Genomic DNA, 25,971 nt, shown 5'->3' with positions numbered 1-25,971 from the left:
GGTCCCCAGCTCCACAGCCAAGATCAGGATTTGAGAAGCGGCAGGTGGAGATGCTGCTGTGTGCACCAGAGGCGTGCCTGGGTATCTGCGGTGACAGGTGATGCTCAGGGCCCCGCCAAGCAGGCCAGACCCGCACAGAGGAGTGGCCTGTATGTCTCCGGCCAGGCCCTACGTTGCTTGTCCTTGCTGACACCTCCCTTTGCGGCTCCTGGGCATTTCTCCAGCCTTGTCTGGTTTAGCCCAGACTCCTGAGCATGACACCCTGTCCTGGTACCCCGTCCCAGCATTTACTGGATAAACTCCCCTGTCTAGAGCAGAACCCCTCCCGTTGGTCTTTGCCAACAGCCGGGAGCTTGTCAGACAAGTGGTTTTGCCGTCTTCCTTATTCAGTCCTGGTCAGATCTGTTCAAAGCAGCACCTGCTCCGACCTCTCTCCTGCACTTTGGTCCACTCGTAATCTGCCGGGCAGTCAGTGCCCAGCGCAGTGAAAGGTGAACTCGGTTCACCGCACACAGAGCTGCGAGCCAGCTGCCCTGGCACCCGGGAATGGAGTTCCAAGGAAGTGAGACTTATGACCTTCCTAGTCTATTCTTAGACGCGTGGCTGTGCGGCACCAGGATTTTCCTTCTGTAACGTGACCCAGCCACACCCTGCAGAGCTGGACAAGCCCCACAAAGCAGCAGCGAGGCCAAATTCCAGGAGGCCAGGTCACCAGGTGGGCCTGCCTGCCTTCCTCACGCTCTGAGAAACAGGGTATCACGTGGCCCGCCCCCTCCTGACAACTGCCGAGGACCCCGCATTCTCAGGATTGCATTACCTTTGGGCAGGTATAAGTGGCCCTTCCACTTCCCTCTCTAAGGCCCTTTCACAACCTGCCACCCACCCCGCTGGGAGCAGGGTGCAGAGCAGGGCCCCAGCACTTAGCCGCTCTCAGGGTTGGGCAGCCTACATGGTAAGGCTTGTTTTCTCTTTATCCACCCTCGCCCCTTGTTGTGAGGCCTGTGCGCTGCCCTGCTCCCCAGGACGCAATTTACCCCCATCCGTCGTGATCCCTCTGGGATCTGTGGCTCTAATCAGGGTTTGGCAAAGGAGGGCCCGCAGACCCGCCGCCCGGTTTTGTCAAGTTGTGTTGGCCCGCAGCCAGACCCGGACACTCACAAGCATCTGTGGCTACCTTTGCACAAAAAGGGCAGAGTGGAGCGAGTAGCTCCGGCAGAGACTGTATGGCCCACGTTTCAAGGAAAATTACTCTCTGGCCCTTTACAGAAAACGTGTGCCGGCCCCTGCTGTCAATGGCAGAGCTCAGTGTCGTCATTCTTCCACCCAGTTGTCCAAAGGCCCTGCTGTGGCACCAGGCTGAGGGCCTCCCCGGTGTGCCACAGTCACCGGGGAGGTCAGACACGGAGCTTGGTCCTTAGGCTCTGATCCCATCTCATCTTGCAAGTCATTGAACCCCTCAGCACTGCCTCCTCATGGGGCTGGTGACAGTACCTCCCTCACAGACATGGGGAGGGTCGGAGAAACGACCTACGAGACCGTCACTTGGTTACGAAGTGCATCTTACATGGGGTGAACCTGAGGTTTGAGAGGGGCAGACAGGATGGGTCATAGAGGCGCCTGTGGCTCGCAGCGGTCACTCAATTCTAACATGCTTAGTTTCCTTTCTTCTTCCTCTCTCCTGTTCCGCCCCCCAACTTCCCATCACACCCTGTGTGAGGATGCGGCCAGGGACCCCACATCTCTGCAAAATCATGCCAAAGGAAGACCAATTGAAAATAAAGGGAGGGAGACAATTTTGGTTCCAATGTCCTAGCTGACCACGCATTAGCGGTGTGATCTTGGGCAAGTCACTTAACCTCTCTCGTCTTCATTTTCCTCCTTTGTAAAACAGAGATTGTTTGGGGGAATACCTTTCAAATGGTCCTGATCCATCCCCCACCCTCATGATACCCACTTCCACATTTTCACAGTGCCCTTAGAATCAACTCCAAAGTCTTATGAGGTGCACAGTGCAAGTCATAAGAATAAAATAAGCTATTTGTGGCCAGTTTGGTAGAAGTGTTGTGCTTTCTCTGCCTTCATCCATAAGGTACCATCTCCCTCCAGTCATCTGAGATGACCTTTCCATCCCTCAAACACACCGGGATCCCAATCATATGTTCCCTTCCAGCCTCACCGTGGGGCCATTGCAGTTGTGTGTCTTTTAACTCGTCATTATCAGGGTGGGCACTTGCTGTTTTTCCCCAGTGCACCTCTCTTGGGAGCTCTGTCGAGGGCCGTTATGTCTAGCTGCCGTGAAAACTTGAAAAAGCTCCTATTTTAAAAGAAACCAGCTTATTCTTTGCTGCTTCTTGCTGCTCGGTCTCTCTCCCAGCCAGCAGGTTAGGAACCAGGAAACCCTTGCTGTGACATGCAGTTTGAAGTCACACAGCAGGTTAAAGAGAGTGGTTTGGAAGGGCTGCCCGCATGCCGAGGGAGGGGCGTGCGGCACCCTACATTTCGGGCTTTATGGGCAAGGCTCAGTGGCGTCCATCGGGAGCACCGAGGCCTTATCCTGTTTCCTTGTTCCCAGCTGTGCCTTTGGGAGTGGAGCTTGCTCCACAGGTGTGTGTGTGTGGACACCTGGCTTACTTCATGGCTGGCGGCTGTTCCCACAGGCCAAAGTTCAATGGATGACGAGGCAGGTGTCAGAGTGCCAACATACAGGTCACGGGACTGTGAGTCTCTGAGTTCCGGTCTCAGTGCAGTAAATAAACCCCTTATTAGTATCAGCTGGTTATTTTCAAAGTCCTTCATTATCAGCACTGGAGAGTGAAGATACGGAGGAAATGAGTCAGGGGTATCACCTTTCAGGGATTCTAGGGGTTCGTTTTGAGGGAATCGTGAATAGTTCCCGTCCGCAACACACATGTAAAAGCAGCCATCCCTCCAGGTTTTTGCTGACTTCCAGACTAATAAAATGTCACTACTCATATCCTACAGTTGGTGCCATGGAATAGTTGACAATCTGAAGTTGTTGGAACCTTCCTGATATATGAGAATGAGGCATTTCTCAAGCACTTAACATTTTGGTGCGTGGGCTTAGTATACACTCACAGCAGGGGGGCTATTAGATTACAGTGAACCAGCCCGGCTCCGATTGTAGAAGAAATACAGTTCCAGAGAGGGCAGCGGCCTCAGGAACCATGGACTGACAAACTGTCGCATGCTCCTGGAGCCACGGGTGGGCAGGGCGAGCAAGGCCTGTGAGGCCAGCAAAAGCTAAAGCTAGAAGGGCTTCAAAGAACACAGCTTTGCCCTGGGCAGGTAGCTCAGTTGGTTAGAGCATCATCCTGATACACCAAGGTTGCACGGTTTGATCCCTGGTCAGGGTACACACAAGAATCAACCAACAGATGCCTACAAAAATGGAGCAACAAAATAATTGATGTTTCTCCCTCTTCCTTCTTCTCTCGCTCTCTAGAATCAATAAATTTAAAAAACATTTTTAAAAATAATTATAAAAGTTAAAAATCTGTTTGTTTTTTTTTTAAAGGAAGCAGCTTTACACAGAGGAGACAGAAAGGGTTTCCAGACAGAGTACTGACTACAAACTCTGGTTTTCATCTCAGCCGAGCCGCAGGCTTCGTTCTCTAAAAGCAAATCAAACACCACACTGTTTCTCCTGCGATGGCTAAGTCCCGCTTACATTTCTTAGGACAGTGAAATACCCAGAGACTGCTACACGTGGCCACAGCTGGCTGACGGGAAGTCCAGGACAGAAATAAGATGCAAGTGTGTCTTAGAGCAAGATAAGCCTCTCTCTAGCCAATGTCTCAAGCCTGTCCACAAAGAACACTAGAAAACTCTGGTCTTGATATCTGACCCGCAGGTCTCATTCCAGGACAGCTGAGGAAGATCATACTGGGGGGCCAAACCCACTGATGGTGATTGGAAACTGGGTGGTATCAAGAATCAACAACCCAAAGGCACTAGGGAATGAACAAAGCAAGCGGACTCAGCAAAGGACTTGGCACTTGGCTGAGAAGGAGGGCAGCACTTCCCCAGCTCCTGGCCTGAGAAAAGGCCACCTGAGGTAGGAAGGGGACCGAACTCTGGCAGAAGGCCAGCAGTCTTTCTTGTGCCAAGAACCAAAGGACAGAGTTCAGGGCAGCAGAGCCGCTGCAACTTGAGGGCAAGTCCTGGAAAGGAGGGAGCCAGGGAGGGGAGCCTCCATGTCTGGCTGTGATGTCTGCCCAAATTTCTGACGGTCTGTCCATCTGGGGCAGCTATAGCCAAGGATAAAAGGACTGAAGCGAGATTCCAGCTGCCCCCAAGAAACAGCACTTGCGGCCTGGGTCCAACCCAATTGTCTGCCTGATAAACCAAACACCCAGTTGACACTCCTGCGTCGGGTGTGTTGGGCGGGGTGGGGCTGGGGGTTGGGATGCCAGCTGAAATGTTGGTTCCCAGGCCCCGCCTGCCCACAGACCCGCCGAATCACACCGCGTGGTGTAGCACAACTCTGCGTTTGTGACAGACGGCCTCGATGGCTCGGGCACACGGGAGCTGGAGGCCTGCCGCCCTGAGAGCTGATGTAGTTGCGCTCACATTTCGCTGGAACAGGCGGCGCTTGGGTGTGTGGTGTCTGTCTCTGGCTGCCGAGGGGGACGTGCCAGCTGCCTGCGTCTTTGGTGCTGGCCGCGTGCTGCTGAGAGGTCACTCAGAGACATCAAGGAGATGGCTTCCCTGCTTCAGATCGTCACTGAAAACTACTCTGGAAGGAGGCCGCATGGAGACGGGACAGCTGTCCTTCGGTCGTCTCCTGCCAGGGAGCACACGGCCCTCCCCCGCCGTCTTGCTCTCCCTTGGCTCTGGCCACAGCGCCCCTCCACCCCACGGGAGGCAGTGTTTTCCAGTCTCGAATAGATACGCGTGAAAGATCTGCTGGGGTTTTCGCAAATCAGCAGAAGTAGAGCAAGCTGGTCAGCACAGGAAGGTAAAATGCCAGTCGTTTGTGTCTGGCCCTTTGGTCTCAACATTTAATTGCTTCTATTGCTGTAACGTCCAATTATAAAAGTAGTCATAGGTAAAAACAAGGTAACAGCTCTTAATGAACAAACCCAGCAGCGATGCTTGTAATGCACTTGTGCCTCCGCCCTGGTCACTGTGACTAAGTGTCCCCACCTCCCATTGCCAAGCAGGAAATGGGCCCAGGCATCCAGCTTCCCAGACCTGTCTCCACGACAAGTGTGCAGTCATACAATGGGGCAAACCTGGATTGGCACACTCAGTCTTCACAGCCAGGGACCCCTCTCTCAGAATGAGTGTAATGTCTCATAAGGAGCATTAGGCTTGGCTATTCCAAATGTTCACACAAGTCACGGGCACTTCATGGAAACCTCAGCCTGAAGTGAGGATATAGACATTTTTTAAGGGTTACAGTATACAGTAGAATAAAATTTCTTACCCATTCATTTAGAAAACTACAGTATTCTCTCACTTACCGCAGGTATTATGTTCTAGACACCCACCGCCCCCTGCTGTGATAGGTGTAAATGCAAAGTAGAAACCTTACATTTTAGTATTTTTATCTATTTTAAGGCTTTATAAACCCTTCTCACACACTTATAAACCATTCCCAGTCCCTTATTAACCTTTCCCACTCCCTTATTAACCTTTTCCACACTTCTATAAACACTACTAATGTTCTTAAATATATTCTACACTCTTAAACCTATGTAACTTTAACAACATATGTATATAGTATTGCAAAATCCCATGATATAGTAAAAAATCCACGAAAAATAAATACAGTATTTTTAAAAATCCCATGATACAGTGAGGCCGTGATAAACGAACCGCAATATAGAGAGGGACTACTGTACTTGCTAAAGATATTTTTTTATTTTAAATCTGGGTCTAATCTAATTCAGTGATCCTAAAGCTAGGCTACAGCCAGAAAACAGGCAAATAAATGTAACGAGACCTAATTTAATGCAGCATTAACATTTTTTTCCTAAGGAGAGTTTTTAGCGGAAATAGCAGCAGGTGTATGGTGATGAATATTTATCCAAAAACGAGGAGAGACAGAAATAGATAGAGCTTAATAGATATAGAGAAATATATATTCTAATTCAGGTGTCCATTTCAACAAGTGTAAGCAAAGATGACAAGTGAAGAGGGCAGTTTTGGGTTGGGATGGGGTTTCTGTTTTAGAGAGAACAGAGACAAGCCAGTAGTAACTTCATTTTAACAATTCCTGATAATTAGATTACCAAGGCTCACAGCCTTCCAGTCTGAACAGCGGCCCCTCTTCTCGTCTGGTCTGAACAGCCACACAGGTAAGACCACAGCTGGTAGGCCCCTTATTTTCTTACCTATTTTGTATTAACCAAAAATTTTCCCTATATTTTATATGGTTTCCATTAAAATGTAGTGAATGCACAAGAAACCACATTTTACAAAAGCCTATACCACATAATTGTTCCTCTTCAAAACTTAACACTGTTAAAAAACTCATGGACATGTTTATCCTTCCCAAAATGTCTATTTATATAAGCATGTGTATATATTTATATAACTTCAGAGACACATACTATTCTGTCTGCATATATTTATATGTGTGTGTGTGTGTATGTGTATAAGAGGGGGGATCCCCCCAAAAAACCAGAATTACCTTCTGGAGGGTGGACCTCTTGTAGTACAGTCTTTCCCCACTAGGTATTCTAGGAACCCATCTGTATCAATGTACCAGCTGGTGGTGTTGTGAGAGGCTGCGTTTGACTTCAGTAAATCATTTTTTGTAGATTCTTTCTAAGTGTCTGACCATTTCATGATGGGTGCTTTACAAGTGCACCTGCCCACCCTGCACTGAATGTTCAGGGGTTTTTGACCAAAAAAGGCATGAGCCCCGTGCCCCACCCACCCTATTCACCCAGTATCACCTGAGTGGCTTTTTTTGTTTCCCTGATGAAAAAATGTACTCAAAGGGAGACGTTTTGCTGATATGGAAGAGGTGAAAACAAAAGACAGCAGAAGCACGAAAGAGCCTCAAAATCAACAAGTTCAAAAACTGTTTTGAACAGCAGAAAAAATGTCTTGATAGGTGTGTTGCATCAAATGAAGAGCACTTTGAAGGGGACTGAAGTTTAAACATGCAAGAATAAGTTCACAGTTTTCTGTAAATAAATTCCGTTTTGGGGGGTCCCCTCTCATATCTATATATGAAATACTATTCTGAATTTTTTTCAATAAAGATATTTTGGACGTTTTTCCATATTGTCACTTACAGATCTACATCATTGTTTCCATTTTATTGAGATATTATTGACATACAACCTAAGTTTAAGGTGTAAAATGTGATGATTTGATACACACATATTGAGATCTACTTCATTTTTCAAACTGCATAATATTGTAGTGTATGAGTATACTGGAATTTAATCATTTTGGATTCTCAACTTGGAATGTTACAGTGTTGCAATGGGCCTCTTATAGATGTCTTTGCACTTCAGTGCAGATGTGCTGTGGGGTGACAACTGGAAACAAAATGGCTGTCAAGTGGTATGGAGCCCGTATCATTTTACCGTATAGTGTATGTTCTTGTCAAAGGTATAAAACCTGCTTTTAGTCTCACCAACAGGATATGAGAGTTCCTGTTTGCCCTTAGCCTTGCTAATACAGCAACCCAATCTTTCTCCCCATTATTTCACCCCAAAAATGATTAATACTTTTAATATAGCTGATACCAGTCCATTTTAAATTTTTTGTCTAAAAAAAAAAATAGCCTGATTTTGTTCAAATCAGGATCCAAGTAATCCTTTAAGTCTGTCCAATCTTCAAGGCCCACCATCACCATCTTTATTTTACACCTTCGATTTATTGAAGAAACTGAATTATTTGTCCTTTGGAATTCCCCACATTCTGAATTTAGTGTGTTAACACATTCAAATCCCATCTTTACAAACTGATAGATAACAGAGGCTTGATTAGATTCAGGTTCAACTTTTGGGGGGAGGGCAATAATTCATCATGGCTGGCGTTGGGGTCTTGCTATCGTAACAAAGTCAGAGACATGTAACTCCTGATTATTCCTTTTTCAGTAATGCTGGTATTGATCACTGGGGTACCAACTTGAGCCATCCAATAAAACATTTCTCATCAACTTTTCACCTGTTTAGCAGCCTAGATCATTTCACTAGAAGTGACAAAATGGTGATTTCTTAATCCTGTCATTTCTCTGGTATTTAGCTATGATTCTTGTGTGAGAACTTTCCCTTAGCAGGTTAACCTGACACACACAAAGAAGTCAGAATAAATGTTTCAATTTTCCAGTTAGAAATTTTCAAAATAATGGATTGGTACCCTAATAATCTCGAGGTGACCAATGTGTGTGCATCATCTTGACCTCATGGATATTTACATTTCATGTTTCAGTCTACGATTCTTTTTGGTGCTCTGACTGCTCCATCTTTGGGGGATGAGAGTCCCTTCACATTGGCTCCTGGGTCCTTTTGACATGACCTTACTCTGATTGCTTCCTTGCTTTCAGATACAGGATGGTCCAGCCTCATGTCCTTTCCCTCCCCCTTCTAGTTGGATAGTCTGGGTGCTAGGGTGGGCCTTACTGCTGGGCTGTGATTGCTTCTAGGTCTTTTCAATGGCCGAAGCTATGCAATAGTTGTTTTCAGAAAGAGAAAAATAGATCGCAGTATTGGTTGGTATTTCCAATGAATTATACAATTATAGGATTTTTACTTGATTTTATTCATGTATTTCTTTTGTGCTAAAAAATCTTGGCTCTGAATTCCATGGACATATGTTTGCCTTCATATATAAACACACAGTTTCAAATGACAACACCAGTATCATGGAAAAAATAAAAATATTGAGTGCAGTTTAAGATTTCTTTGCAATTTTTTTGAACTTCCACTAGGGAAGTTCAGACAAAAGACTGGGCTCTAAACTCACCTGACCTAATTCTTCTAAGGGTGGTTATACCTCCAACTTGATAGACAGTTACAAGTTACATGTTTGAGCTTTTAAGATTCTTTTTTTTGTGTGTGTGTGTAACGGAAAACACTGACAGGGTCCCAAAGAACAAAACAAGACACAGATCTAGTTGCCATCCCTGTCCAGCTCCCTACCCCTATTCCCGAGAGAAGTGATTTATTAGTTATTGGTAAAACTGAGCCTTCCATTGTATTAAAACAAAAGAGAAGCAAATAACTATTTGCCTCCTCCTTACACAATAGGTAGCATACCATCCATACATCCTGTCCTTTATGTCCTCGACTCGGGAGGTAACCCAGAACAGTGTACAGAGTCCTCACTTCTTTGTACAGCGGGATGTACCAGTCTCTCCCATCAATCCCTTCTCTATGGCAATCTGGGTGGCTTCCAATCTCTAGCGGTCATAGTGCTATAATCACGACCTTGTGTATACACCATTTCATATTTTGCCAGTGTGGGACTGCCTGCTGAAGGATAAACTCGTATTTTGCTACTTGTTAACAAATTGCATCCATAGAAATTTGTACTTTTTAATGGCTGTTTCCCCAGTCTCACCAACAGGGTGCATTGTGGGAGCTGAATTTTTCCCAGTCTGAGAGGTAAGAAACAGTGTCTCTACTATTGTGTACAATTTGCAGCTGTTTAAGGGCCATTTGCGTTTTATTTTCTGTGAATCGTCTGCCCATATCTTTTTGTCCACTCTCCTTTCAGGTTCTTCTCAAAGTTCAGCAATTCTTTATATATTAGGGCTGTCTTTGCCTTTTGTGAAAAATGCTGCAAATATTTTTTGCCAATTTATTGTTGTTTTTTGCCACCCCAAACCCTTATTTTCAGTTAAAGATACAAACTTTCCTTTTATTTCTTCTGGATTTTCAGTCACAGGGAAGTTTCCCCCACAAAGGAATTCACCTATGTTTTCTTCTAGTTCCTTAGAAGGTTGCACCTTTAAAATGGGTCTCTGACCCATTCAGATTTTATCCTTGTGTACAGTGAGAGAAATGGATTTTATTTTCTTCCATACAGTTAACCACATTTGTCTTAACACCATTTTTTGTCTTTTTCTCTATCAATACAATGCTTCCTTTATCACATACTAAATTTAATGTATTCTGAAAATAAAGCACATTGTGCATTAATTTAGCAAAGATCAAACACGGTAACAGACTTGATCTGGAGCACTCACTGTATTTTCAGGATTAGGACTTCCTCTGCTTGCTCAATTTTCATAAAATTACATATGCCATAGCCTGAGGTCAAATTTAACTTATAAAAAGAATTATGACGTTTTTGAAATAAAGCAAAATCAAGTAAGAAAATAAGTCCCACTTGGCATCTGGGTACATCTTTTTCTTGAATCCCATGGCACATTTGTGGCCAGAAACCCCATTTACTAAGTGTACCTAGAAACTTCCCTCCAAGGGCTGGGACCAAGTTTCCTCCACAGAAACCCTCCTGTATAAGCAGGCTGCCACTCGTCCAGCAGAGAATAATTAGGAGACTGGAGAGTCTGTCACACAAAATAGTAGCCAAATGATTTGTACCACATACAGGTCTGAATCTGGCCATCTAAAATATGAACTAAAAAATAAAGGCTATTTTTTAAAGGCTATTTTTGTGCTGAAGGTCAAGATCTGGCACGTCGTGGCTCTCACGTTCCTTCTGCACTAGCCTACTTAACTGGGCGAGTGAGACAAATCCACCGGGAAAGTGCCGGCTGTGCTTGCGTGTGATTTGTATGCAGTGCCTACTCTTTCGCAAGGGAGGGAACACCGAACACACAACGTTCAGTCTTCCTGGCAGTCAATCAACAGTGATACAACCTTCCTTCTCCTAACCACCAGAAATTTCCTAATTAACCATGTAAAAAATACAACAGTCAAGACCATTAAACCATTTGCTCTAGGTTACAGTTTTTATTTACAGAACCACCTTTCTCCTAGACAAGCAACATTAGCAAAACATAAGTCAGAACGCCTTGGTGGTGACAGCCCTATTCAGTTTTGTTTCTGGAGTTTTCTCGGCAGCCAGTTACCACATGGAGCTTTGTCACAGTTTCAAAGAGGTTCCTCATTTTAAAACAGCAAAAAAGTCCTACATTTGATGGTAGTTATTGTTAAGTAGTTCAATCAACTTTATAGAATTTTAATATAATTTCAAGCATGTAAATTATTTAATCAACACAAAACTCTTAAAAAAAGAAAAAGAAAAAGTGCTAGTTCATCTCTGGTGCCAGGAGATATAACTGCACCACTTCCTTTTCCACTTTAGTGGTAAAAATATAATCCAGTTAGCACCCACGTACAAGACTTAGCTGTTAATGAAAACAGCCGATTTGGCTTACGGGAGGTAACAGTCTTGGCCTCCCCGCAGTGAGGAGAGCTGTTGCTTTTGCTGCGGCCCGGCTCACAGAAAAGGCCAGTATCAGTGTGAGGGAGGAGGACAGACTTAGCTAAGGCTTTCCAGTACTCGGATCACTTAAGTACTGATGCTCTGTCTCGGGGGGACGTGTAGGATTGTACGTATCGCACACAGAAGACTCCGAGGAGTTAGGCTGTCGCGGAAGTGTCAGAATGGATCACATTTAAAATGCTGACCAAGGCTTTGCAGCTTTAAATAGGGAACAGAAGAAAATCAAAAAAATTAGTGCTAGTGAGCAATTCCTATTTTTTTTTAACCAAAATGCTGTCTCATCACTCCATTTCAAAAGTAACATATTCTAAAAAGGTGACAAGTTTTTTACATAAAAACACATTGAATTTTGATGCACTACATCACTTATTAGACATGGTAAATATAAGCAAAGAAAATAAAGCGCACCTTTACAGTATATAAAATATAGATTTGGAAATCACTTTTTAAAATAAGGCAATACAGAATGAAATATAAAAAGTACCCGACACAGCAAGGTTAGACATAAATGAAAAAATTTCAGTGGAAAAATTACCATTGTTCGGTACAGCAGAGGTTTGACAAATAACTTTTTATTGAAGCTATTGGATTCGGAGACTCTGTATATCTGACTTTGTGTAGGAGAAAGGAAGGCACTCCTGGAGAAGGCACGCCCCAGCTTAGTGTGCAAGCGGCTTCACGGAGAAAACATGTGCGGTGCGGTCCCGAGGACTGCATGGTTCTGCTGCATTCCCTCCTCTTCGTCGTGGACTGAACTATCGCTGAGCAACCAGATCAGCCAGCAGGCTTTCCCACGTGGTTTTCAGGCTGCTCAGTCCACAGAGTCACAGATCTCCTTTACTTTGTGGTTGAACTCCTCTGGCTGGTCTGCATACACGTAATGCCCTGCCCCGAGGATGGCCTGCCGAAGGAAAAGCGGTCAGGTGGCCAGTGAGTAAAAGCTCTATATAAGGAAAACTTAAAACAATAAGCAAAACTTTCTGTGACAACCAGCTTTATACAGGGTGGGGCAAAAGTAGGTTTACAGTAGTTCGTATGGAAAAGAATACAATAATTAATAACACAAGGATCAACTCTGTGTTTCATGTACTCACAACTGTAAACTTACTTTTGCCCCACTCTATATACTCCCATCAAATAAAGAATCTGAGAATAAAGAGAAAAATCTATTACAACTTTAACATGCAAAGAAATAAACCCTTCCACAGTGATGACTAAGGACAGAGCCAGCAGATAAGCCGAGCCCAGTGAGGGCGTGCTGCCTGGTGAGGAGGGAGCTGGTCGAGGTGCCCCTGCACCTGTTCCTCTCCCAGCCCCTCCCACCACGGAAACACTACGGCTCTTGGGACAGGCCAGGCCCTTGAGAAAGGCCATTCACTGTCTGGACACAAAGATTTGTGTGGGTCCAGCCCTCCCCCGTCACAAGTGATACCAGGTCGCTGACCAAGGCCACGGCGTGGAACTCATATGTGAAAGCGCGGAGATGGCCTGAAATGTCACTGATGGCAAACATTAGAGAACAGACCCCCCCTACAACTGAAAACCCACGTAAGCCACACACTTACTATGGTCTTCACGTATGAATGTGGTCGTAATGACTGGATGCTGGTGCCAGAATTGCCATCTATGCAGGACCGGGCCCCATAAATCACCGAAACTGGAATGTCAGGGTCCATTTTACCAATTCGCTGGAGCATCGGCCTTTTCGCCCATCCATAAGGAATAGTCATGTTTCTGAAAGCTGTCTCGCCACTTTAAGGAAAAGAAGAAAATCACATGGATGACTTCTGGGGATAAGCATGTATCACACTCCCACCTCTGTCGACATAGACCCTCACTAAGCTTCTGCCCGACTGAAGAAAAATGCAAGCTTAAGTAGAAAGCAATTTACTACAAACGTAAGGAGCAAACCCCACAGGAGACATATACTCTGTATACGCCCCACGAAGAGATATGCTTTGTTAGCTAAACAAGGATGTTCAAACTCTAGTTAAGTTTTTTAAAAGTCTGAATTAAAACATGCGACCCTCACTCCCCATCATCAAATGATTAAATTTCCTATACAGACAGCTGAAATATATTTTTCCACTGTAACTGATTTCAAATGAAGAAGACAGCTTTTCCACAGGTTCACGGCACCAGCTCTTTATATGCAATGGCAAAGCCTATCCCAAGATAAGAAGAAATTCAAATGAAGTATTCTTTGTGTAGTTTATATTTTTAATTTTCTGCATATGACATCTGACATCTTAAAACCTTTCTGGCTGGAGACAGGTGGGGTTTCCTGGAGCTAGTCATTTCTCACAGACAGCAAAGGACGCAACAAGGGACAAGCCTCTGATATGCAATTGGCCCCAGCAGAGCCCTGCCTCCCCTGTCGGCCCAGACACTCTGGGAGGCAACATGCCTCTGCCTTAACCCTCCCAGGACCGCACCAGGCACCTGGAGACCATCCCCGTACCCCTGAGACCACGGAAATCATTTAACTAGCCAGCCCCACACTGTTCACCCTGCCCTGCCCTGCCCTGACCTTCCTGAAGAAACGCGTAATGGCTCTGACCCACACTTTCCCTTTGCTCCTGTCTTCTGCCACCTGACCAAACTCTGGTGCTTCTTCTGTGGCCCCCTTGGCATTCAGTGACCACCCCCTAGGACCGGTGACTGTAACACTTTGTTTCCTTGAGCCTTTCCTGTGTCTTCACTTGCAGCCCCGCCTGACTGAGTGACCATCGCAACAGTCTGCAAACTCCCAGGACAGACCCGTTTGGCTGTCATTTCTGCTTCCCTGACAGTACTGGGCATAACTCTGAACTGCCTTTTAAGAAGCAGCCAAGTTCCACCGTAAAAGGCCACGCGAGCACGAGTAACCGGGAGACGCGAGTGCGGGAAGCCTGCAGCTCTAAGACCATGCAGAGAAACGCATGACGGACCTGGGACAGGTCCCTGAAAACGGTTGGAACAAGCCAATGGAGTGTTGTAGACCCAATCCACCAGGTCGGAACCACCTCTTGAGGACCCCAAATCTCTCCGGCCCCCCTCTCACCTACTCTGTTAAAAAGGCTGAGGCTACAGCTATGCCTGAATAGCTTCCAAGGCCTCCAGCCTTAATGAAGCAGGTGTACACATCCTCTGCCCAAAGTGAGGGAGGAAAAAAGGGAGGGAGGCGTCTCTGCTCTGGCCTCTCAGCCACGTCTCAGCCTTAGAACAGATGAGGCACCACTTGTAGGTTTTACAGTGCGGGCCATGGCCCACCTACACGGGGGTCATCTGGGGCTTCTGTTAAAGGTGCACCCTGAAGCTGCCAGGTCAGACCCTTGCGAACAGGGCCCAGAAACCACATCGCGTTTCTGACGAGCTCCCCGATAACGCCGGCACACGAGGGAGCACGAGGCCTGGAGCTCTCGCCTTCACACCGCCCCCCATAGCCCTCGGGTCTCATCCCTCAGGCCCCTCCTGGCTCCCCGCCGCCTTCAGGCTCTGTTTCTCCACTCATTCCTTGCACCCAGCAACCATGTTTTTCTTGTCATTTAAAAAATGAAAATTAAAAAACACCTTTGTTTGGCCCTCTTGTTCTCTCTGGCTACTTTTCTCTCTCTCTCTCCCTCCATCCCTCTCCCCTGCCCCACTTCTAAATACTCTCAAAATACAGGCAGAATCCCTCTTCCCCTCCCCACACCTTCAACTCACTCCTTACCCACTGCAGACGTTAAGAGCTGCTCAGCCAGGAGCGGTGCAATCATCAAATGAACTTCATTTTCAAACAAGGAAAGCCTAAACAGAAACACAGAGCGCGACCCCTCACCTGGGAGTCTGCACGTTACAGTGGTAGATGTACTCAGTCACAGTGTCGTCCTCAAACATCGAAGAGTACTTCCGTTTGAAATCAGGCCTCAAGCGCTGTACCAGACTTAGACCTATTGAATAGAAAATGAACGTTCTAGGTTATCTTTACATTTAAATTATAATTGACTTATAGGCTAACTAATATAGAAAGTTTCAGTGTTAGCTTATATAATGAGAATTGGGTGCTTATAACATACGGTATGTATTTAAATATGTATCTTAGGTGGGAAAAAAGCAGACATCCTAGAAGCTGCCCTCCTCGGGCTCCTTAGGAGAGCTTCAAGTGTCTCATACTGACTTACAGGGGTGCTCGGGTCCCAAAACATATCTTAGTTTTCCGATACTAGTTTTTGTAGGAAAATTAATTCTATTAAACACGGATGATGAATAAAGCAGCTCATACATAAAATTAACTTACTAACTTGCGTTTCTTCCACAATATATGTATTTCTGTGAAAACACTGATTCAGAGTCTCTGCCTGGGACCTAGCAATATGCCCTGCTGAGGCCGTCCGCAGGGACCCCGATGGTCCTGTGGGGACAGCATGCACAAGGCCCCAACAGAAAGAGGAAAAACAGCAGGAGCCGTCGTCTGGCCACTGCTCTCCTGTCAGGGGCCCCAGGACTTGTCAGCTTCTCCTTCTGCTATCGCTGCCTATGATTACTTCTTCAGTGGCCTTCCTTCCCATTTCTGAAGGAATTATGCACCCCCATCAAGAATTTTTATGATGCAGTTGATAGTCTGTGTTACTCCCCCACCAACCGGCACCACCACGTGCAAGCAACGAAGGGAGGCATCCTTCTTCCACCATCGCCACCCGCAGACCACAGGGGCCAGCCGAGCCGCACGTCAATGAGCGCGCCGCTAGAACAGATGCTAAACCACCTGCCTCCAGCCTCCTGGTTAAGGAAATGATCGAAAGCCTCTGGGTGAAACCACTCAGGTCCTCAGTTACTTGCAGCTGAAAGCACTCCTAACAAACACAAGTTATAAGAGGACAAAGCCAAGGTCAGACCCTGACCCCTGTGACAATGAGGGAGGAAACTCCCCTGGCTTTGAGGCTAAAACAGAGGAGCTGAGAGTCAAATGAACTTAAGTCAGAGACTAAACACTAGCCCCTCGAAAGACTATCAGAAACACGAATCAGGAGCCCCCAAATCTTCACAGAAAAAAACGACTTTATCTTCTTAACACCCTGACATTACGGGACAGGAAAGGCATCTGTGAGTGGGATGGTGCCTCTTATCCCCACGGTCCATGAGGTGAGGCTCTGTGATCTGCAGCTGGGCACCGTCGCCCCGACAGGTGCTCTCTACTGCTCGCCGGCAGGCCCAGGTGGCACTTCTCCCACCCGGGCCCGGGGCTGACTACCCTCAGCCTCAGCATTTCCCACCTTCTCGGCTTTGCTAGTTCCCTGTAACGTTGCCACTACAAAGACCCCTCCTCTTTGAGAAGAAGGGTCTGGCTTTATTCATCTATATGCATGGACTAGTGCTTTTTAGAGGAGGGGAAAACATAAGGCTCAGGTTTTGTTTGTTTCTGACAAACAACGGTGCCCAGTAAACGCTCCCCTACCACTCCTCTCTGACCCCTCTGCTTCCCCAGGGCCCAGGCCAAAGGGCTCACCAAAGGGCCCCGCGATCCTGAGGCCGGCGAGGGGGTTAAAGGGAGTCAGAGCCGCGCCCAAGGCTCTGATCCAAACTGGAATCGGTCTGTCCTGATCCGCCAGGTCCGGTCGCTCAGGGAAGCCCCAAGGCTCCACCAGGATGAGGTGACTAACCCTGTGCGAGAAAGAACAGGTTTAAGCTCACGTGGCAAATTCACCCTAGGACTGTCAGGAACTCAAAATTTATTAAGTAGAGACAGAATGAACCACTTTCCAAAACCTGCACGTTAAAGACAAGGTTCGTGGCTGAGCAGGACAGCATGTTCTCCTCCCATGGAAACGTCTGAGACTCGGCAGGATCTGCGAGGTGCACACTCAGTGCGTGTGGTAACCGTGGGACTATTGAGAGATGGCGTTTGTTGTGGTAAGATACACTCTGGCAGATGGCCATTCAGGAAAACGCAATGGTTCCATCTAGTTCAAGGCTGACACTGCAGAAATGACTGAAGAGTAACATTACCCTCATATACTAGCTTCAGACACCAACAAGGGTTCTCTCCTATGAACCAATCATTCTAACAATTCAAGAGGCATCAGGACTTCAAGTGGGTTCGAAAGAACTTTAAATGAACTTTTTACAAACATAAGGATAATGCGATAATATAGGCTGAAAAGATACCCCCTAGTTTTGGATTGCAGTTCGGTGAACAGGAACACATCTACCCTATTCATGGCCTTTCCTAATTTTCTTCCTTACGAGGCCAACCTCATACAACGTCGTTTCATATCACTAATAGTTCTATTTTTCCCTCTTTTGAAACCAGAACTGTCAGCAGTACCCTCTGTGGCTGCAGCACGGTATTCTCCAACACGCGGACCCTAAGCACGGCGTAAGGGTCCTCCAGACACGAGACAACAGGCAGCTGTGAACAAACAGCCACCAACAAATGCCAGCAAAAATCTCCCGAGGATGGAATGACAATGAGTTTAAGGTTCCTTTCCTAAGTCACAACTGACAAAAAAGAGTAAAGAAACCAGACCATGGGTAAAGTTGGCAATTATTCCCCTATAAAGTGTTTTGCTATTTCTGCCAGCACAGGTGACCTAGCCGTGAGTCCTTTGTTTTGACGGCATTTTCCCCAACAGAAAGCCTCAGAGCACAGAGGCCCTTGGGGAAGGCAGCCCAGTCCCTCACCTGACAGAGGAGAAGGAGGCTGAGATGCGCATGTGACCTGCTCCAGGATATTAGGCTAGTTCACAGGGGACCAGGATTAAAACCCCCACTTTCTGAGTCCAGTGCACTAACAGATGCCAACAGCCTTAGTTTTGGCTTGCCTTATTTCATACGGATCTGCAAAATACCGTCCCTAGGTAAAAATGCCAGCTTAACAAATTATGCAAAGTATATATACTAGAGTACAAGACCTTTTTTGGTAAGAGACTAAATTGTTCCAATGGTTGTTTAATCCTGTGTCATCAGCCTACAATGGCACTTAGCACATGGTAGATCATCGGTAAACATTTGGAGTACTCTTTCCACATTTCCTTTTGGTCCTTGTCTATAAGAATATGCAAATTTTAGCCCTGGCTGGTGTGGCTCAGTGACTTGAGTGCCAGCCTGCAAACCAAAGGATCACTAGTTCGATTCCCAGTCAGGGCACATGCCTGGGTTGCGGGTCAGGTCCTCGGTTAGGGGCACATGAGAGGCAACCACACATGGATGTTTTCTCCCTTTCTTTCTCCCCCCCTTCCCCTCTCTCTAAAAATAAAATAAAATCTTTTTAAAAAAATATACAAATTTTATAAAGCATAATAAAATAGTAAGTATAGGAATTAGTCCAGTCTAGATTTTTCTGGCCCCCCAGATGACAGTAAAACATCACTGTAATTTCTTGTATTAATCTTGCAGGTCATTACTCACTAATGGGTAATAAAGTCAATTTAGAGTCAGAGACAGTCTGACGCTTTTTAATAAAATTATATAATGTGGAATAGAAAAATATATAACAAGCATGAATAACATTCCACAAAACTTTGTTTCAGATCCACACACACACACACATAATCCTGAGGGTTAGAGTCAAAAAGTTTGAAAACAACTTTTTAACAGTTCTGCAACAATGTCTAAATTGTTCCTTATTTTTGGTTGTAAGGCTTTTAAATGAGATAGATTGTGCAAAGTTATCAAATAATAAACATCAAGTAAATGTTACCTAGTTACAGTACCAAAACCAGAAAGGCTACGAGAGAAGAGAAGAAGTTTCGCAGGGAGTGTGTGCAGACAGTGGCTGGAACCCCGTGAGCAGTGAGTAATTTAACGTGCGTCCTTCAGGAAAGCCTGATCACACGTTCTGCCACACAGGTCATTATAACTTTGCGGTAGACCAAGTTCCAGGCTATCTTCTCACCTCTTCTCTAATGAAAAAATTATCTCACTTGATAGGAGTCATTTGGTTTTAGTGTATATCTAAATTAGTACAGTAATCCAGACCCTACCCTCTAATATTCCACAGTTTACAGCATGATGGGATTGTTAGTTCCCATCAAGGATTAAGGAATGGCTCTATCCAGACGCCATACGAGTGACCCCATCAGACATCTTTGTCAAGAATCAGAGACTGGTTCACACCACAGAACAAACAAAGAACCAGCAGAGCAGGAACAGGAGAACAGCCCATCAGTTTCAGAACACCAGGAGACATTCCTCTCCGGGTTAGTCATCAGAGCAGGTCTCGAGGTGGAAGAGGGTGGGCAGGTTGCAATGTCGAGGGCAAGGTGGCGGACAACACACAGGCTCCAACACGGCGGCGCAGCTGAGTCTCAGTGCCAACAAGGGAATACTTGCTCAGCCGCCAACCAGATATAAGAAGGACATTTAGACCCAGGACCAAAATGTACAAGGGAGTCTGCAGGACCTACTTGTGGAAGAAGGAAAGGAACAAAAAAGGACCAGAATGAACTCTAGCCAGAGTACGAACGGGGAATTCTCAAGAGGAGTGAGAACCCCGGCTTTTCCTTTGCCTCTCAGCCCCTGGTGTGGGGTGGGGGTTGGGGGTTGGGGGGAATTGCGCAGGGCCAGAGAGCAAACTAAATATTGCGCCTCCAACTTCAGACCAAGTAGAACAGCCTTTCTTGAGAAGAAATGTTCAGTCCAGCTCTGCAGTCAGAAGACAGAGCCAGTCAAGGTCAGAAGTTCCGATGATCTGAAAACTTTTTAGTGGAGAAGTAAAGGCCTATTGTAACCTAGTCTGTTTAACTTGGAATGGATTTCTTTGCTAAACACTTTCTAAGTTAATAAAAGTTTCTTAGTGTCCTTTTCTTTAGTTTATAACAAATACCTGAAAGTTGGATAAGAGACATTTAGAGTAGGTAGTTCCATACTTGCTTAGTTGATACTGGTCAAAGATAAAATAAAGCATATTAAAAATTTAAAGAGTTTATTTGAGCAAAAATCGATTTGAATCAGGCAGCGTGAAACCAGAAGTAGTTAAGAGTGCTCTGCTGAGCCAGACAAAAGACTGGCTGTTTGTGATTCGTTGTCCTTAGGTTTTGATTTCACAACCTTGAGGCATCACAGGCTTAGATTCTGGTTTGCTTAGGGAGGCCCTGGCATTAGAGGCATTAGAGCCCATCAGTCTGGTGGCCTCACGTTTCATCCATTTCACACTGGGCACCCCCTGTGAGCCAAGTACAGGGTTCCAACGGAACTTCATTCGTGACTTGGGATATCTGTAAATCCAGAGAACCTCATTATTTTGAAATTAACTTGTATTTAATAATTTAAGTTATGCCGTTAAAAATACAAGCTTGAATATCCAACATGTTATCTGTACAGTTCCACCCAATATCTGGTAGCAATCAGCCAATTTAAATGTGCTAATTATTTCGAGCATTCTCATATATATCTACTGCTAATATTTGGTGGTTTTTGGTCCTGGCACTTTAGTTTTAGTACTTTAGTTTTTTATTTCTAGTATTAGGCACAAACATTCAAAGATCATTTTCTATAAATGTCATCAGTTCAAGGCAGGGATCATTGGATTTGTTTTAGATACTTGTTCTGCCAACCATGTCATTCAAAATATATTGCTATTCTCTTTTATTGGTGATTTTAAAGTGCTCATCCCCTTCTGAATCAGGAAATCTCTTATTTCTTTAAACATTTCACAACTGCAAATGAAAACCTCCCCAACTAACCTAAATAGCAGACGGCCATGGTCAGGATCCTAAGACTCAGTGGTTTCATAACCAGTCTGGCCCAGAGACCCGTGTCACAGCTCTAAGGGATAAACACCACAAGACAGACGCAATAAACATGTTACAAAACAAAGGGGGCCCCATCCCCACAAACAGCCCTGTTGTCTTATACCAGGAAAGCGTCCACTTCCTTCTCTTACTTTCACCACAAGTACTTTCAGTGATAAACATCTGTCACTGAGAGTAGGGCACAGTTAAAGCCAGCAATCCCAGACGGCCAACCAGGAGAAGGAAATGTGAATTTCTTTTGAAAGAGCAAGGTCTGTCAGTGACAAAACTATGACTGTGTACCACACACAGGACTATGAACTCTCCACAAGTCAGGTGTCAACGCTGAAGCTGAGATAAAGATCTGTGGGTGTTCCAGAGGAACAAAACGTTAGGTACACAGGGCTGCTGCTCCACATACCAAATTCTGCGTCAATAGCACACCTGCAGTTATGCAACGGGCAGCCTCACAGGTGCGTGAATGCATCTGAAAAATGACTGTCATCCAATGTCTCATTCACAGACCTCAATGTCACAGTCGGCTGCAATCCTGGATTTAACAATTAGTCCAACAGAAACATACATTGGCAGCACAAAAATGCTGATCTTTTTTGTTCCGTTCCAAAAGATGAACAAATAAAAATGAGTTTTTCTTCTTTTTTTTTTAGCCTTCTAATGTGACCTCCTCTCAGAGGTAACATGAAATAAAAGGAAATAGCGTAAGAAAATCAGGTAAAGAAAGGAGGAGATGCTACAAAGATTCTGAAGCAAACACTCATTAATTCAATGACAATAAAAAATAATTCCCTAACAAAAAAAGTTTAGGGCACAGTATAATAAAAAACCCTGTAAGACACACTATGCAGGTATATTCAGGTCTTTTAGAGGAAACGAAAGCTTAGAAGCTAAGTGATTTTGCTCTAGGCCAAAAGACAGCACTAGGTCTTCCAGTTTCTTACCTTCCGGTTTCCTATTACAGATTGCAACCTGGAAAAGGTGAAGAAAAACCTGTTGGGTCCACAGATCTAATGACAGTCACAGTAAGCAATACTACAACAATTTTTACTTGTGGCTTCAATTGTACACAATCTAAGTTTAACAAATAGAAAGTCCTTTCTCAAGTCTTCTATAAATGTGTAGCACATCTAACAGGAAAATCTCAGATCATTATTCCAACTACTAAGTTGGCCAAGAGTTGTGACTCTTTGGGTCTATTGGTCAAGAATGTGTCTGGTAAGGCTCAGATACCAGCAGCCACCTAAGACGGGAACCAGAGAGTAGCACTCGGGTGCCTCTCTTCTGCCGTCCCTTACCTTGACGGGTACTTCAGTGAGTAAGCAGCAGCCAAGAACCCACCCAGGTTGTGTCCAAGCAAGATCATTCTGTCCAGTCCTAGGGCACATCTCCACTCTTCAATGGATTCCACAAACTGATTCTCTGCTTCTTCCGCATCGCTGCCAAACACGGGTCTACTACTTCTTCCAAAGCCCAGCAGGTCAAAAGCATAGACGGGTCTATCGGTGCAAAGATCGCCAAAATTCAGTGCCCAGAGTCCAAGACCTCCTCCAAAACCATGGAGGAGGACAAGTGGAGTCTTATTTGAAACATTGTGAGATAACTTCAGTGTCCATATTTTATTTCCATTAGATATACGCACAGGTTCTTTTTTGTATGTGCCAGGGACACCTAATAAAAACATAAGAGAAATTCCGCTTAACTTCACTACTTCTTACAAGGGAAGTATTTTCACAGCAATCAGAAATTAATAATCTAGAAATCATCTGGTACCCATTCATGTGACCTTAGCTTTTATTATGTCATCCCTAAAAAAAGTACACATTTCACTGAAGCAAGTAATTCTTAACTATCACATTTTACATCTAAGTGGGATGATCCATCTGAGACAAGTCTCAAGTTCACATGACCAAGATCTTTTGGCAAGTCACGTTAGCTCTTTGGACTTCTTTCCATATCTATCAAATGAGAGTATTACACCTCTAGAACTGGAGAGAAACTCAATGTTCACTGAATCCGTTATTTGGAGGGCTCTATCTCTGCAAACAATAACAAAAGAATGCCACCTTGAATTTGTCTAACACTTGAAGATTAAGCTTTGAAGACTAAAATTCATACTCCAACTTATTTCCTTAAAAAGTAAATCATAAATTTAGGGAAGGATTAACATTATCTGTATTAAACACATAATTGAAATCTTAAGTCATTTCAGAGGTTAGCAGAAAAAGGTGACAAATTATGGTAGGAACACTTCAGCGTGAGGTGCAGTAGTGTGAGTTCATGTCCAGCAATCTCTCTAGAAAGTGCAAATAATCACCATTCTATAGATAAACTCTTACTTGCCTTCAATGCTGTAGGAGTAAATACTTCAAATACCCCCTCGAAAAGACTAAAGATGAAACTAATTTGAAATTTATTTACATTAAATTGCCAAGTGAATAGCTACACACTTTAGATGTACCCCTTGTTTGTTATATTCAACTGCATAGACAAACACGGGAGAACTGGGAGTTTCTGCCCTTTAACTGAAGAAATAATCTCAGGTCTCGTACCCACACAGTGACAATAAAGTGGAAACGCAGCATTCGTTGAGTATGAACAGTTTATAAAAGGAGAGTGTGCAGCATGACAGTGCCAAACCAAACCACGTGACACGTGAGCACTGTGAACACAGGTGCCTGCACAGTCCCACAAACACCATCTGTGACCTCCACGGGAGAGCTCGCCCCTGTATTAGTCACTGATACGGGACCAGGGGCCATTCGCACTCCTATCTGCACCCATGTAACCTAGCAGGAGGGAATCAGGATGTTTGTTAAATGCATGAATTGAGCATCTATCACCCTTTCTTTCTCCTGACAAAATCTGTTTTGTTTTGAACCTTTGATGAGGAAAAAAATACAATAAGGTCCTCAAGAACAGTGTGTTTAGTGTGTCACTGGGTCAAAAGTTGGGGATACACATGACAGAACTAGCAAACAGGACATACCATACATAAACAGAGACACACACGGTTACAGAATGAAAACGAATGCCTGGCACAGTTAAGTCTCCCTCCCCTCATCCGTCAGCAGCATGCTGGGAAATCCCCAGCTGAAGAGAAACAGATGTCCAGCCTCGGGGCACTGCGGGGTGCACTCCAAACTCCAACACACCCACCTCCAGCAGCACATGGGACATCTTCCTCAGATTTTTCTCATCACGCTCATACCCTTTAGGCACCTCGACCAGATGCAAGTTATCGGCCACCTTGAATGCCAGCCACTCCCCCTTGGGTATAATACACGCCATGAACACAAAGTCAGGGTGGAACTCCGCAGGGCTGAAGGCACAGGGGGAAGCCATGGGGCCCCTCCCCACCCCCCGCCCCGTGAGCTCAGCAGCTTGTAAGAATTTTTTTTTTAATTTTAGTAAACCACAATGACAACATTCCCAGCTTTGTAGAGAACAAGATCACCTAAGCATACAAGTGAGGAGAAATTTATTTGCATGATAAAAATCCATGTAAGATGACTCAAAGTTCCTTCTGATGGATTTATTCAGTTCTGGTCACTGACGCCTGATTCATTCAAATGCAGAAACAAGAAAATTCATTTGTGGTAGAGGATGAAAAACATATACAACAACAGGTATGTGAACTGCACCGTTTAATCCACGCCTCTAAATCAAATCAGCAGAATAAAACTACACCCAAACACTATTGCTGAAAAGTGTACCCACGGACCTGGGATCACCCTGACAGCACAAGTGGAGGTGAACTTCGGTGTCCATGAGAAACAAACAGACGACAAGGTCTCCACACCACTATAAATGCAGAATTAGCGAATCCCAGAATACTAGAACCAAAGGAATTTTAAGGATCACCCTACTCCTTGTCTTACAGGTAAAAATCAGGAAGCTGAGAAAAGTGACTTGCCCAAGACCCTGTCCCACCTGACTGCGGGGCTGGGACTGGGTCAGGAACCCTGTTCCGGGCCTGTACTTACACCACTCTACAAGACTACCCACCCCGGGCTGCTTACAGCCTGTTCTCAAGCTGAAGTCTAGGGACCTCTGGGGACTCTCTGAGGCCCTCTTAGGAGATCTATGAGGTCGAAATTATTTTTATAATAATACTAAGACTTTATTTGCCTTTTCGCTTTCATTCTTTGATGGGTATATAGTAGAGATTTCCAGAGATCACAAAAGATATGATCACGAACAGTCTAAATGCAGAAGCAGATATGAGAATCCAGATGCCTTATATTAATATTAAGCCAAACAATAAAGAGATGTGCAAACATGTAAATAGTTCTATACTCCTTACTACATTTGTTTGAAAAGTAGTTATTTTTAGAAAATAAGTTACTTATTTTAACCTGTAATGAGTTTATTACTATTATTTTAAAATGAATGAATAAATTAACATATATTTTTAATCCTCATCCAAGTATATCCTTATTGAAGTCAGAAAGACAGAAGGTGGTGGGGGAGAAAGAGGAACATCAATGTGAGAGAAAAACATACACCGGCTGCCTCCGGTACATGCCCCACCCAGGGACCGAACCCACAACCCAACTATGTGCCCTGACCAGGAATCAAACCCATGACCTTTTGGTGTACAGGATAATGCTTCAAACAACTGAGCCACCTGGCCAGGGCTAAATTAACATTTTAAATTATTCAGTCTTAATTTCTAATACCGTAAATGATAGCTATTACCAGTTTAAAAAGAAAGTTCCTTAGGATCCTTACCAATTTAAGAGTAACAGACACCCAAGACCAAAAAGTCTGAGAACCTCTTCCTCCCCACATTTAGGCACTTGCTGATGACGTGGAAAAGAAAAGATAAAGTTCTTTTGCCAACAACTAACACACC

The 25,971-nt window shown here is 44.8% G+C and overlaps 1 protein-coding gene and 1 long non-coding RNA gene across 2 annotated transcripts in view; one reads left to right on the top strand and one right to left on the bottom strand.

The window, feature by feature from the left end:
- Positions 1 to 390: 390 nt before the first annotated feature.
- Positions 391 to 18,088, top strand: LOC150005326 (uncharacterized). The gene is made up of 3 exons (XR_016512446.1): positions 391 to 827; positions 17,678 to 17,898; positions 18,000 to 18,088. It is a non-coding gene; the product is annotated as an uncharacterized LOC150005326 (long non-coding RNA).
- ABHD5 (abhydrolase domain containing 5, lysophosphatidic acid acyltransferase) overlaps positions 10,885 to 25,971 on the bottom strand; it is a 27,953-nt gene continuing 12,866 nt past the window's right edge. The window contains exons 3-7 of the mRNA XM_090284614.1: positions 22,412 to 22,784; positions 16,874 to 17,028; positions 15,206 to 15,317; positions 12,969 to 13,155; positions 10,885 to 12,304 (exon numbers count right to left, since the gene is read on the bottom strand). Coding sequence (XP_090140740.1) covers positions 12,215 to 12,304; positions 12,969 to 13,155; positions 15,206 to 15,317; positions 16,874 to 17,028; positions 22,412 to 22,784 — 917 coding nt within the window. The 3' untranslated portion in view covers positions 10,885 to 12,214. The remainder of the gene's footprint in view (positions 12,305 to 12,968; positions 13,156 to 15,205; positions 15,318 to 16,873; positions 17,029 to 22,411; positions 22,785 to 25,971) is intronic.

This window comes from Furipterus horrens, unplaced genomic scaffold, assembly GCF_987537825.1.
Source record: "Furipterus horrens unplaced genomic scaffold, mFurHor1.1.pri manual_scaffold_7, whole genome shotgun sequence".
NCBI classification, from domain to species: Eukaryota; Metazoa; Chordata; class Mammalia; order Chiroptera; family Furipteridae; genus Furipterus; species Furipterus horrens.
The sequence above is the reverse complement of the archived record's forward strand: the minus strand, read 5'-3'. Positions and strand labels throughout refer to the sequence as shown.